The 14,248-nt window shown below is 42.9% G+C and overlaps 1 protein-coding gene across 2 annotated transcripts; it reads right to left on the bottom strand.

The window, feature by feature from the left end:
• Positions 1-451: 451 nt before the first annotated feature.
• SAR1B (secretion associated Ras related GTPase 1B) lies at positions 452-14,218 on the bottom strand. Of its 2 annotated transcripts, none has more exons than XM_030458900.1 (7): positions 13,995-14,218; positions 9,366-9,439; positions 6,210-6,329; positions 5,370-5,435; positions 4,767-4,870; positions 4,475-4,606; positions 452-3,440 (listed from the first exon to the last, which is right to left on the bottom strand). In XM_030458900.1, the coding sequence occupies exons 2-7, from the start codon at positions 9,421-9,423 to the stop codon at positions 3,324-3,326; spliced, it is 597 nt and encodes a 198-aa protein (XP_030314760.1). In that variant the 5' UTR covers positions 9,424-9,439; positions 13,995-14,218; the 3' UTR covers positions 452-3,323. The 2 variants fall into 2 exon arrangements, with proteins under 2 accessions (XP_030314760.1, XP_030314761.1); XM_030458901.1 differs by having other exon boundaries at positions 13,975-14,131.
• Between the last annotated feature and the right edge of the window lie 30 nt (positions 14,219-14,248).

Genomic DNA, 14,248 nt, shown 5'->3' with positions numbered 1-14,248 from the left:
TTGTCTTCTATTTTATTCTATCAGTTATGCTTTTGAACATCTAAAACACTTTTTAAAACAGAAAATGTTTAGCTCCCCACTGAGTTAACAGTGCAAAAAGTGGTTTATCTAAGTGCAAATCCCCCACTGAAAGCAGTAATACCTGAACACTCAATCCAGAAGTATCAGTCCTTCCCATCTCCATGCCACCAACTGGTGCAAAAAAAGATTTCTTAAACCAAGACTGAAATGCAGCAATGCCTCCCAGTTACACGATGGATCCTAAACCCCAAGTTTAATTAAATCCAAGCAAAATAAATCTTACTCACCCCTAGATGCCAGCACACAGGGGTGACTGCAGTAAAGCACAGGCCATTTTGTTAGATGGGGTTATTAATATCTTAGAAACCTGAATTAATTTGTCTTAAAGAACTGTTGCAGCACAAAAGAAACAACCAACCAACCAAGAGGAGACATTTCATAAATAACATCTTTATTAATGAGTTTTATTTTTCACATTCTTTAAAGTGGTGTTGAATTGAATTCTGCATAGTCCAGAGTGGAAAAAAAATTAAATAAATTAATAGAAGTCAGGCCCAAATGTGAACGTTGCTTTTTTTTTAAGTTAAGTAAGACTGGTCACAATCATAGGAATAAGCAACCTCCCAAACTAAATGGTCAGGGAGGTGTGGAGGGGCTGGGGAAGAAAACCACCAGAAAAACTCTCAGCAGTATATTTGTCTATTCAGGAAGTCTCACACAAAGACACACAACACTCATTCACATTCATGTGTACAACAGAGTGTAAACTACAGAAGAAAGATACTTCCCCAAGTGAAGGAAATGAAACAGAGCAGGATTATTTGTGTATTTAACCGAGTGTTGATCAGCTGTTCCCACAAGGGAAACCATTGTAATACCCAGGTAAACAAACACAAGGTCCAGGTTTCTTCATGCCCTTGTCACAACCACATTTAAACTAGACCCCACAGTAGGGAACATGAAGCCTGAATATTTCCATAATACTAAGAATTACTCTTAAAACACACTTTTAAATCAGTAACACCTCCCTTCTGTGTAATTCTTCATACCATCCCTTTCCTTCCTGCTCATGTTTTTCACAGTAGGTTGGAGGAGCAGGTGAAGAGGACCTCTCAGTGCCCATGGAATGGCTCAGCCTCTGGAAGTGGTCTGCACCTTCAGCTTCATTTCCATGTGCATGGGCAACACAGTCCCAAGTATCCCACATCAACACCCCAGTGTGACTTCAAGGAGTGCTTTTGATATTGACACCATCCACTGATTCAGCTGCTGTTCTCTGCATTATCACCATCACCAGAAACAAATCTAGAGAAGAAAAAAAGAGGCATGTCCCCTACATAACAGCTGGAGGTAGTAAAGACTCACAAGTTTGTCCATGTGCTGGGGAGAGGCCATTTCTTTCCTCCAGTTTTGATTTCTGCAGCAGAGACTCCTCTACAGCTGAGCACAAGTTTAAATGCAGATTTCTTTTATGTTGGTCATTTGGCAAAGCTGTTCAATACTGACACTCTGAACTTTACCATGCACAAACTAGGCTCAACACTCTGCATATGATTGTGCAGTAATAAACTTCAGTTACAATTTACACTAGTTAGGTTCTGAATTATTCAGATGCACAATCTAGGACTGTGGGGAATTGATCATCAATATTCAATCATTCAGGTTCAGAGCTAGGAAAGGAATAAGTCTCCTTTATTTGCTAGGAGCCTGTAGGCTTTAAATTTGAGATTCAAGCCCAGCAGGTCAAGAGAGAAAGTTATTTATGAAACCAAACCAGTCAGAAATACACCTGCTGCCATGGGTACTGGAAACAGAAGGCCTGAAGTATTCTGGAGAAGATCTAGAATGGAGAGTAAAAGGGATTCAATAAAAACACTCACAGCAGTTTGTAGTCTTAAAGGAGGAAAAAAAATACTGCACAGAGAAACTCAACTCCATGATAGTGAAATGGTGTCTCCAGGGCTGAAACCCTACCTGTGTTTGACAGATGAGAGTAAAGCATTCCCAGCACACAGGAACACCAACCACAGCTCCATGGCAGTGCCAGCCAGCACCAACGAGGCACTGCCAGATGTGTGCTTCAACACCCCTTCTTCAGAAAGAACCTGCTTCACCCAAAGATGAGGAAAAACAGAAGTCTGGAAACAAGGACTGCACATAACCAAACTTCACCCCAGAACTAAGCCACGTGCCTGGCTTTCAGGGCAAAACCACAGGAAAAAAAATCCATCTTGTCCCAGTTCAAAACACCAAAAATAAAAGTGGCTGATGGGGTGGGGGGCCCATACACTTTCATGAGCAGCAATGTCAACATTTTCTTTTTCCCCTGGATATTTCACAAGCAAAGCCACTGGTAGACCCCAAATCTCATTCAGGAAAAGAATATTTAGTGCAATGGTATTCTTAATTTCTTCAGAAAAAAAAATCTGTATTTCTTGTGTCACTCCAGGGGTTTAATTCAAGATACCAGTAGAGTAAGACCACTTTTGACATTAGTTCAAGACTTACATTGGCACATCTGATTGACATTATTTATACTTTCTTAAAATGGTGGTGATAAGGGCTTTGGACAAGATTTTTCTTTTACTAACACAAAATCCTAAAATAAATCCAATTTGGTAGTCTGAAAAAAACACCTTCCTCTACCATAACATGAAACTATTTTGTGGCCTTCTGTGTTTCAGGAAAATATCCTACATATTCAGATCACCAGGCAGCTTCACTAGTTAAGACACATAAAATGAAACATTTTCCATTAAAGTTGCCAAAAATTGGATTTAAATTTATTGCATGACGTTGCATAAGAAAGTATATTATTGAAAACTGTAAGGCATCATGCAATTATCCATCAGCTAATTATTTATTATTCCTTGAAAGATGGTTATATACTCTAAAGTTATAAAACCAGTTTCAAAAAAGTACATAAAAAAATTTAACATAAGCATTAAATATTTTTTCACATGTTCATAGTTTTTCAGCTGTTAAAAAGTGCATTCAAACATACTGGAAAGTTGCTCTGACCAAAAAATGGGGCCTGAGACTTGTTAAATTAAAAGCTGCAAAAGAATGTTGCACAGGATTAGAAAGCTCACAGGTTGGGATAACTTCAGTTTACAAACTGGCTTGAAAGAATTTTTCCATCCTCACATTGATAATTTAGCATACGTGATAGAATTCACTAAAAACGTAGGGGTGGAGAACTGAAGAGTCAAATGAATTCAAGTGACGTACACTGAGTGATCAAATAAGGAGCAGACTTAATATTCAGAGAGGGGACAGAAAGGGCTGATGCAATTTTGGCATTAATCAATGTACTGTGCCATCCAACGGAAGCCTTCTCCATAGCCTTGTCTCTTTAGCACGCTGCACATGAACACTTCCAGCGGTCTGGCGTTCAGTTCTTTCAGGGATACATTGCCCTGCAGAGGGACAGAAGTGGTGCAGGTTACAGCATCATCATGCAAGGGTAGCTGCTTGACATGGGTATTTGTTTCTATGCCATACTCGGGTTGGATTACTGGGGTTTCAGAAAGGAAATGACACTAAAAACGTGGAAGCGTTGCTGAGATTCATTCAGGGCCTCCTGAGGAACAGGCACAGAGTATTTTCCAAACGCCTTGACATCTGGAGAGGGGGAAGTGGATGAAACCAGAAAGCAACAGCAGGCTCTTGGAAAGGGAATTTGAGAGCATATACTCAGTTTTCAGTCGCAGTTACCTGCCTGGTTTCTAAGAGATAAAGGGAGCTGAGACAGAGCCACACTGGGAGGGCTTTGTCAGCTGCAGAGAGGGGTCCTTCCAAGGGCAAATGACAACAGAGCACCTTGTACCTAGTGCCCTGTATCCAAATACCTCTTTACAAGTAGTACACTGTATTTAATTAAGTTAAGAAGAGCTGAGTATCACAAAGATCCACACTAGAAATCTGCCTTGTGGCTACAGGTGCCAGTAAGAACTTTTTTTCCTCTCACAGTCTACAAACTCAGACCTCCACACAGTGGTGACCTACACACAGCCCTGAAACCAGACCACACAGTGGTGTAAAGCTCTTTCTAATCTTTAGGTAAAGATGTGAAACAACAAATTGTACTAAGTCTGCACTCTAGAAGTTTATCCTGTTTTCTCTTATAATTCTCACCCAAAAGACAGCCTCTGAAAACTTACTCATCCTTTTAAAGTATTAAAAACCATCCTAATTTTTTTTCTGAAAAAACATGGCATAAAATGCAATGGTAAAAAGTTGTAGCAGAGATCCACCTAGCACACTCACAAAGAAAGAGACTCCATAATTAATTTATTCCACATACAGTTAATAAGTACTGAGTGGCTTACAAATTATAAAGCATTTTATGTAGCTGGAGTGAACTGGAACCAACACAAAATAAGGCAAATCCTAACAAAAAACCAAAACAAAACAAAGCAACAAACCAAAATAAAAAAAAAGGGAACATTACCTTTCCTGTTGTCTGGCCATACAGACCAAATGTCTCTCGTAACCTCTCTTCACTGATGGCTTCAGGTCTGTCAATCTTGTTACCAAGAATTAGGATAGGCACATTAGCAATAGTTTCATCTGTCATTAGTGACTACAAAAGGAAAGGAGAAAGAAGAGATTAATTTACAATATAGAAGGTCAGACAGCTACTATTCATGTCCAGGTGGCAGCAGAGCTCTGTTGAATACAGGGAATTTGAGATTATTTTTACAAGTTAAAGTTAAAACTTTCAAATATTCATTTCAACTTACATCAAGCTCTTGTTTTGATTCAAGCAATCTTTCATGATCTGCACAGTCCACCAAGAACACAATGCCATTAATTGCAGGCAGATAGTTTTTCCACACTCTTCGGGCTAAAATAGAAAGAAAAGGAAATTACCCCAAAACTCAGAGCAATGCACATCAGTAATTAAGAAGCAAACGGGTTTAAGTTTTAACTTATGCTGCCAGTCCTTGGAATGCAATTTCATGTTTTAAAAAGGTGCACAATAATGAAACAAAAGTATATTTCCTGTACTGTTATTACCACTCTTATCCCAGGTGCACAATGATGTCCTGAAACCTTTTGTTTCCCCAAGAATTATGTCAACAAAGGTAAGTTTGAAGCATAAAGCTTAAGTGTAAGTGTAAGCAATGCAAATATCAGTCTCCCAGTTCTGCTCTACTGCATCTCTTGCTGAATTCTATTTGTGATTTGTGGCAAGTGGTGGAAACAGACAGTGAATATTTTCTCTACTGTCCAAGAGTGTGGGAAGTTAATCTTTGCAGCATGGTCATGTTTCTAACCCAAAACAAGGGAACTGGAGACAACTCTGACTCAACTCAGGGAAGTGAGTTAAGGTATTTTCTTACCTTGAGCATGTCCACCCAGATCGAAGGTAGTGAAAGTCATGCCAGCAATTGTCAGCTCTTCAGAAGCTAGAAATACACAGAATTGTTGTCTCTGTGAAAATTATGCAGGACATTGGAGCAGTCTAATGTCCTAGTGTGTAGATTTTATTTTGTCTTGGTCCTTTCAGGATTTTGTTACCATGAAACAAATGAGCACAATACATTTTCTCTCAAAAATCAACAACATGTTTGTTTAGTGGTTACCAGCATTTTGTTTTTAAAACACGTGTGAAATATCTACAATGCTGAGAACAGCAGAGAATATTTGTACATTATTTATCCCTACAGATTACACACAAACAACAGTTGGCTCTGGCATCTGGTTTGCCACAAAGATGGCATTTCATATACCATGCTGCTCACAGCTTCTCCTCACATCCTTTCAAGTTCTCAGCTCTTTACTGGGCTTCACCAATTCACATTTTTAACCCCTGCAGAACTTCTCCTGTAAGGCTACCAGGATGACAATTGCACAGCAACCTCTGAGCCAAAAAATCATAACAGTACAGAAATGTTAATTTTTCAGCTACACAGAGAAGCTGCTCCCAAACACTGCAAGACACAATAACCCACAGGTTCTGTCATCTAGATTCTCAGCTCCATCATTCTGCTTCTCACTTAATTTTAACTACATCCCATTGAACTACCCTGAATATTACTTGAAGTATCCACAAACTGCAATCCCAGAAATTCCTGTTTCTCTCCAATTGCACTGTTGGTCCTACAATGTATCATCAGGTCCTGCTTCTCCTCCAACACTTTAAATACTCTCCAGCTTTGGAACCAGCAACATGAACTTACTGGGGTGTAATGTGGGGACGTGCTGTCCCAGTCTGTCATCTTTGAGCATGTGCAGCAGTGTAGTTTTTCCAGCATTATCCAGTCCAAGAAACACTAGTTTGCCTGATTTCTTGTACAGTCCTAGAACAAAGAGGAGGTACTGAACAGTTAAAGCAGTAGGAGTTTATTTTTTAGCACTTGGGATGATTTTGCTTGCAGGAACACTGTGGTACAAAACACAGAACAGCCAAGCTCAGCCACACACTTTATCAGTGCCCTTTATCCATGTTCTCCTACTTGTACAAACTACACTCACACTTACTCACATGCCTGCTTGCAGGATGCTCAGTGGGAGGGGAAGAGGCACACAAGTGATGCAAAACTGTCACTCACATAAATGCATTTATATTATCTTAGCAAAACCACCAAAGAGGACTAAATTTTGCCCACAAAGCTTACTCTGCCCCAGCTGAATTGTAAGAACTATTCTGAATGGCACCATCAGGGCAGTTCTGTCACACTTGCTATCATGTGATAATGCTTTCATAGCAGGAATAATAAATTTTAATTTCAGTGATTGTCATATGGGTGAAAATGCCTCTTCCCCCCTTTTTTTTTTCTCCCCTTCTGCTTGCAACCAGTAAATGCAACAGTTGCTGTCAAGGAGAGGAAAGATGTGCAAAATACAAACACCATATTTTCTTAAGTTTGAGATTATCAAAGGGCAATTTGCTTGTAACTTGCCAACACTACATCCTATGCCAGGATTATTTTTCATTCCTTCAAACTGATTGACATTCAAAGTAAAACATTTTTAAGACAAATTGAATTTTAAAAAAAATTACTGAGGGAAGAATCTCTTAACTTTGTCTTTTTAAAGCAGAAAATCTTCCCTTATTCCCTCTTGAAAGAGCTTGGATGCCACAGCTGTGTGCTGGATGCACACTGCACATCTCCTTAGGACAACTGCTGACCTCACAGCTTTCACCAGTGCTGAAGAGGGCAGAAGACTTACAACAGAGGGGAGAAAATACACACACCTCTATATTTATTCAAAAGAAAAACTGAGCTGTATTCCAAGCAGAATTCTCCCTCTGTGTAAAAAGAATTGCAAAATATTGCTGGTTTTACATCAGCAAGATCTTTTACTACATAAAGTCATAGTATTATGGTACTTCTCTTGTGCTGAAATTTATTTTACCACCTCAGAAACATTTTGTGAAGGACACAAACATATCTGACTCAGAGCTCAACTGCCCCAGGGCTGAAGTCCCCACATTACCTGGAAACTCCACAGCACCATCCTGCCCTGTGCTTTCTTCCTTCTTATCTAATGTGTTATCCTCACCCGTGTTTGATTTGCTGGGATTTTAGGACAGCCCCACTGATGCTGCAGCATGGCAGGGACATGTGTGCCTCTGCCTGGCCAACCTTTACACTGCTGCTGTTTGCTCACCTCTCCCCCTGCCTTCAAGCTAATCTCTGGGATCACATTCCAGCTGGACATGTTTTGTAACTTGCAGGAATAATTATTCTTTCCTATTACTCAGCTTATTTCATGAGTGATCTTTATTACTACAGGTACTGTAGAGTGCCTTGAAAGCTCTTTCAAACACAACTCTTCCTAAAGTCACCTTCTCATAGGCCCCAATACACATTCACTATTAAAGCAGAGGAGAAAGTGCTAATATTTGCAAAGAAAAAAGAATTAGACAAACATTTTTGTATTTTAATTTATGTCACAGGAGAAACTCCAGATCACACTTACATTATGAGTTAAACAAACCCTACTAAACCATAGTAAAACAGGTTTTTTGCCACTCTCAGCCTGGACATCCAGAAGTCTTTGATCCCAAACAAGGTGCTTCTGCTTTCTCTGAAAGATTTCACATTTTCCAAGCATCTTTCATAGAAACTCAAGACAAATAAGCAGCCATACACCAACTATTAGCTACACCAAGACCAGCTTTATATCCAAATATGTATATGAAGATATTTTGTGTATTCTAAAAGTATAGATGTGCAAAGATGTACTACATCAAGTGATCTCATCAGCCTGCTGACAGGACAGGGAACTATAGGGACTTCCCAGATGTTATGATCAGCTTTCAACTGTGAATGTGAGAAAGAAAAGTGTTTTTATTAGAATAAGAGGGATATATTGAAAGTAATTCTCCTACTTCAAGCTCCAGTATCTTTCACCAGAATTAGACTTGCCATGTGAAGGAACTGGAAAGCAGGCCAGCATGCAGCAATCACTGCTCAGCTAAGTAAGAGGAGATAAGAAAGATTAGTCAACCTAGTTAAAATTTCACTGCTGATATTTCAATAGCAGGCCAAGGGTCTAACATTCAGCAAAGAAGTTTAAACTCTCAACTGATAAAAGGCAGATGGCACAGCTTACCATGATTCCTTAACCTCAAATATTTTTTATCTGCTTCAATAAAATTTTTGGAACTTGTAAACTCTGCCTTTTAACCATGTGATCTCCAGCTTTTGTTCCTCTTTTTAGTACCCTAACATTCCCTTTCCTCTCATTCTTGCGTTGTCTGAAGGGTGGGGAGTGCTTTTGTTTGCTTATTTGGGGTTTTTTTGTTTGTTTTTTTCCCTTCTTCTGTCTATGACAAGCTAATATTTCACCTTGGATGGATATGGATTGCAGACTCTTTTGCTCAGGGAATACTTTCCTGAGGCTTTTCAGAAGATGCCAGTGAAGCTTCACACAGGGTAACACACTGCTGACATGAGCAAGGGCTTCAACATCCAGCATGAATTTTTTGTAGATAGTCCCTCATATTTGGGTTCTCAAGTAATAGCCTCATGTGCAAAAGAACTGAATTAAAATAACTGAGTTCAGTTTACAGCAGAGAAAAATCAGAAGCTCCATAGAAGGATCACACCTGTTTAAATGTAGCACGAATAGAAAAAACAAACCTATTATGTTCATCAACATGTAATTTTTATCAAGAGGTTAAAGGATTAATGTAAGATTGAGAGGAGAGCACACTCTGGAAATACTCAGTATCTGACAAGTGAAACTTTTGTTTGCATGTTACTGAATATACACCAAAACAAATCCCATTATTTAACCAGCGGCTATGTTTGAAGATAAGAGAAGTGAGCAGACATTTTGTGTAAGAATAGCACAAAGAAAAACCCCAAACAATAAAAACTTACCTAGAAACTGTAATACACTACTGAAACCACTGTAAATCCAACCAAATATGAAGGACATATCTGAATCTTATAGTCTGAAACAAACAGAAAATATATTGCATTTAAGACATGAGAACAGCACATTAAACACTGCAAGGTATTTATTTGTAGGTGACAAAAGTAATAATTCAAAGCCTGAGGTGAAAAACAAAAAACAATTCAGTTTTGGTAAACTCTATCATGGAGCAATTAAATGACCCCACAATTAAATAAAAAACTAGTGTAGAAAGGGACACCAGTATCACCAGCACTGACCTCTTCTTCCCCTTGGAAAATGATATATGGACAGAAGACTTTGCAAGAAATAAAAATATCTGTACTGTAAGTAGGGTGTGGTGGAAGTGAGTGATGCTCCACTGAAGATTTCAAATGGGACCATCTTGTCAACAGGCAGTTTTGAGAGGGCAACAGGAGGATGGCAGGGCACAGTCAGTGCTCCAGTTGCTCTTGGGAGCTGCTGGAGTTTGAAGCAGAGGTGAGAAGAGGTGAAGAGGTTTTGTCAAGTTGAATTCAGGCTGCCATGATTTCAACCTTAAACACAAAACTTAGGTTTTTTAAAAAAAAACAGTGTTTCCCACTGAATTCTTTCTTAGATTCAAGGACAGAAAGACAAGCTGAGAGCAGCCAGGATGACCATGGTCAGTGTCCTTGTACCATACAACTGTCAGTAAACTTCAGCTGGCCATCACGGGCAGGACACCCCTTGCTACCAGGATGAAGCTCTGCTGCTCCACAAATACCCCTTTCTTTATGATACAATTTAAAAAAGACAAAAATAAGGCTGCTATGCCCATCCCTGGGAAAAAAGCAAGTGTCCAGGATGGACTGCAGAGAGTGACAAATTCAGTTCTTTCTGTCTCAGGAAAAGCCCCTCTGTTACAGAAGGGAAGAGGCCCCAGGGGAGGTGTCAGGGGAGCTCTGACACACCTTGGGTGCCCAGGAGGATGAGCAGCACAGAGAAGGAACCACCATGCCTGCCAAAGGGATGCTTTGGGGCATGAGAATAAAGCCACCACTCAAGTTCACTGTAGCCACAAGCAATCAGTTTCTCAGCTTTCATCTTAATTTCCTCATTATCTGAAGTGAGGGTAATGGTACTGAAAGCACCAGTTTGACACAATGAATTGGTATCTAGGGTGAAAAACCTCTTGAAAGACTAAAGGGCAACATCCTTAGAAACATTTAGCCAGCTAATTCCTACTGGAGCTAACATCAAGGCTTACTGAAATTTTGACTGTCCTCAAAAAACTGGAGTGTGGTGCCTTGGGGGGATCACAAGATGACTTCAGGGCAGCTCTGAGCCTGGAGCACAGCACACAGTCACCAAAACAGAGGTCGGAACCAGATCAAAATCCAGGCACCTGTCACAGCAATTACACTCATGACAATGAGCAGAATTTCTCCATTAAACAAAACCAGGTATGTCACAGAAAGATAGTATCAAAAGAGAAGGAAAGAACAGACTCATGGAAGGGTTGGAAGGGACCTTAAAGAGCATCCAGCTCCAACCCCTATTCATGGGCAGGGAAACTCCCACCAGCCCAGGCTGCTTCAAGCCCCATCCAGCCTGGGCTGAGACACTGCCAGGGAGGAGGCAGCCACAACTTCCTTGGGCAGCCTGTATTCTATTCTAACATTCTAATTCTGTTTGCTTGCACTGGAACAACATCTTTCAGCCCTTCTTTGCCTCCCTGGTTGAAGATGAAACAGCACAAGGAGTCCTTGGTTTCTTCACGACTCACCCTGAAACCTGCACTCATGTCCTAGGTTTCTCTGAACCACTGAGCACCTGCAGCAGGCACAGATTTTCAGAATACAAATGGAAGAGGTTCCTCAGTGTGTAAACACCCAGTTACACAACGTCACAGCTGAAACTGTCCCCCTGCACAGCTAAAAAGCAAAGGTCAAGAATAAGCAAACATGTCAGAACACACACGTCAGCAGATTTATTTATTGCTTGAGCAAAATACCAATCGAGAAAAGCCTCTGTGGGGGCTTAGAGGAACCATTGACTCAAATAACCTGCAAATCAGGGCAAACAGCCTGATGTAACAGAAGTGCTCAGATTACTGAGGTGAGAATAACTTCAGTGTTTAGTTCTGCTAACTTTTCCCACCTATTAAAGTTATGGGTAAAACAACGACAGCAACAAAAATCTTTGGGCATTAGAGGCTTTACCAGGCAGATTAAAGTGAGAACAGGACCACTCTGCAAACACAGCTGAAGTGGCATTATTAGAGGTTAAACTGCAATAATCACAAGAAAAGTGGTGTTAGAATCAAAGCTATCCAAATATACTCAGAGCAGCCTCCCTATCAGCTGGCAGGGCTTAAAGGGAAACACTTTTCAAATGGGGAAAAAATGGCCAGCTAATTGTAAAGGCACATTGGTAATATTGGAGAAGCAACATTAAATCTACTCTTACTGAACAAGAAAAGTAACTGCATCATTCAGAGCAGCATCAAATCAAAGCATGAACCAGCCACAGTGGCTCTGTGTTGGGATCAAGAGTTGCTGTGCTGCTAACACAGCCAAGACACAGCAAACTCTGGGGAAAGCTGAGGCTGTCTGATGGACAGGGACCCAAACTCTCAAGCTGGTGATAAAAATACCATAAAAGCAGAACAATGACAGCTCTGGCAATGACTGCTCACAAGCCACGAAGAAGACATTATTTGAAGGTTATTTCAAGTGTTCCCTTTAAATTAATCTGTATGGATACAAGAGAATCTTTTGGTACCAACTATCACTATAAACTCACTCACCCCTCCTTAACAAAAATATGAAAGTTACTTTTCTACCACCACATCAACAGCAGATGGCCATTACTTCAGAACATCTCCAACAACACTGGCTAATATTACTTCATCAGCAAAATCTTGTTTGGTAATGAGCCCTGTAAGCCACTCTAGAGCCCAAGGAGGAGGGGTTACTTACTGGAGACCACTTTTGACTGTGGAGATGCAGAATTTCCCCCCCAGAGGCTTCAGTAACACCTTGACCTGGCCTCCTGAATGTCACCAACAGCAAAAACTACCAAGCAAGCTCACATACACTTACTTCTTTAATATTCTGAAAAACAGGGATTTTTTTCCCCTCCTTTCAACCTGTGTTTTTCTAGCTAATTCTTCGTTTCCTCTCTGAACCAGTTAGAACACTATGTACTCCCAAAGTCTGTGGAACATTAGGTAAGAGCAGGTATCAAGAGAGTTTTAAACCCATTTATGGAATCATTAGGTGACAGAAACCACCAACACCCAAGCTGAAGAGCTCTTGCAGTAGCTGGAATTACACTGTGCTGGGTGGGTACCATCAGCAAGACCTAGAAGAGAAACCTCTGCCCAACAAAACTGGCCCAGCCTAGCACTCCAGCCACAGCTCAGACTGGGAGCTTGAAGTCTCCTGGTCAAGGTGTACTTGCAGTTGATCTATTGCACTTCTGATCATTTTAGCATCATAAAACGTTCCCACAGACAACAAAGCCCAAAATAAGTCCCTCAGAAACTCAGTGAATAAATGGATATCTGCCTGCTACAGTACAGTTCATTCTAGGGCATGGAACTGCAGGTTGATGTAGTATTTTAAAAGGTGAGGAAAGGGAGAGAGCTTGAAAGTGAGGTAACAGCATAGATTCGTTTTGGGTGTTTTAGAGAAGGGGTTTGATAGCAAGTAACCTTTGAGATTCCCAAGAGTAACAATCATCACACCAGCAGTTACTAATGGGACAGAATAAGAGGTAGATATTGTACAGCAGATGATAAATTTGGTTATGGAGCATCTTTTCCTCTGAGACAGCCCATCTGAACTCAGCAGAGAGCCGAAGCACCCCTGACACAGCAGAGCACCCAGAGGGCTGGGCTGGTTCCCAGGGGCTGTGACAGACTCTGCTCCTCGGAGCGGGTTATCAGCGCGGGGCTTATTGCAGCCACGTCCCGACTGATTAAAAAACCCAAACCAAACCGCAACAAATCTGAAAAGTCGCGATTTCGGAAGGCACAGTAACAAACACACCTCGCCAGCCGGGACAGCCGCCGGGACAGCCGCCGGGACAGCCGCCGGGACAGCCGCCGGGACAGCCGCCGGGACAGCCGCCGGGACAGCCGCGGGGACAGCCGCGGGGACAGCCGCGGGGACAGCCGCGGGGACAGCCGCCGGGACAGCCGCGGGGACAGCCGCGGGGACAGCAGCGGGGACAGCCGCGGGGACAGCCGCGGGGACAGCCGCGGGGACAGCAGCCGGGACAGCCGCGGGGACAGCCGCGGGGACAGCCGCCAGCAAGGCCGCAGAGCGCCCGCAGGCTCCGCTCCCACCCCGCAGGCCGCAGGTGACAGCGGGGACGGGATCCCGCACCCGGGACGGTCCTCCCGACCCCAGAGCCCCGAGTGCCCTCTTGGGGAGAGCGAAGCAGACGGGAGCCGCCCGCCCACCCCTCGATCCCCCCCTCTCTGCCTTGCAGCCCCCCGACCCGCGCAGGCCGCGGCCACCCCGGGACCCCCGCCCAGGCCCGACGGCGGCTCCCGGCGCCCCGCAGGGTTCCCTCCTCCCCCGATGCCCAAACCGCGATCCTCACCCCCTCTTCCCCGCGCTCACCCCTCCGCTGCCGAGCTCGAGGTGCGGGCGCTCCGCTGCGCTCCGCCGGCACCGCCAACACGCAACCCCGCGGCTGCAGCCCCGCTCCGCCCCCGCAGCGCTTCCTTCCGGGCCGGCTCGGCTGCTTCGCACGCCCCGCAGCGGGGCTGGGCCCAGCGCTCCGCCGTGTTCCGCTCCGCCCGGCCCAGCGGGGCCCTCCCGGTACCGCCCTCCCGGTACCGCCCTCCCGGTACCGCCCTCCCGGTACCGCCCCC

This window comes from Calypte anna, chromosome 13 (genome assembly GCF_003957555.1).
Source record: "Calypte anna isolate BGI_N300 chromosome 13, bCalAnn1_v1.p, whole genome shotgun sequence".
NCBI lineage: Eukaryota > Metazoa > Chordata > Aves > Apodiformes > Trochilidae > Calypte > Calypte anna.
The sequence above is the reverse complement of the archived record's forward strand: the minus strand, read 5'-3'. Positions and strand labels throughout refer to the sequence as shown.

Coding starts and splice junctions, on each gene's coding strand:
- SAR1B (XM_030458900.1), bottom strand. CDS start 9,423: ATGTCCTTCATATTTGGTTGGATTTACAGTGGTTTCAGTAGTGTATTA. Junction 6,330..9,365: donor TAGTGTATTACAGTTTCTAG/GTAAGTTTTTAT, acceptor TCTTTGTTCTAG/GACTGTACAAGAAATCAGGC. Junction 4,607..4,766: donor AATCAAAACAAGAGCTTGAT/GTAAGTTGAAAT, acceptor TTCCTTTTGTAG/TCACTAATGACAGATGAAAC.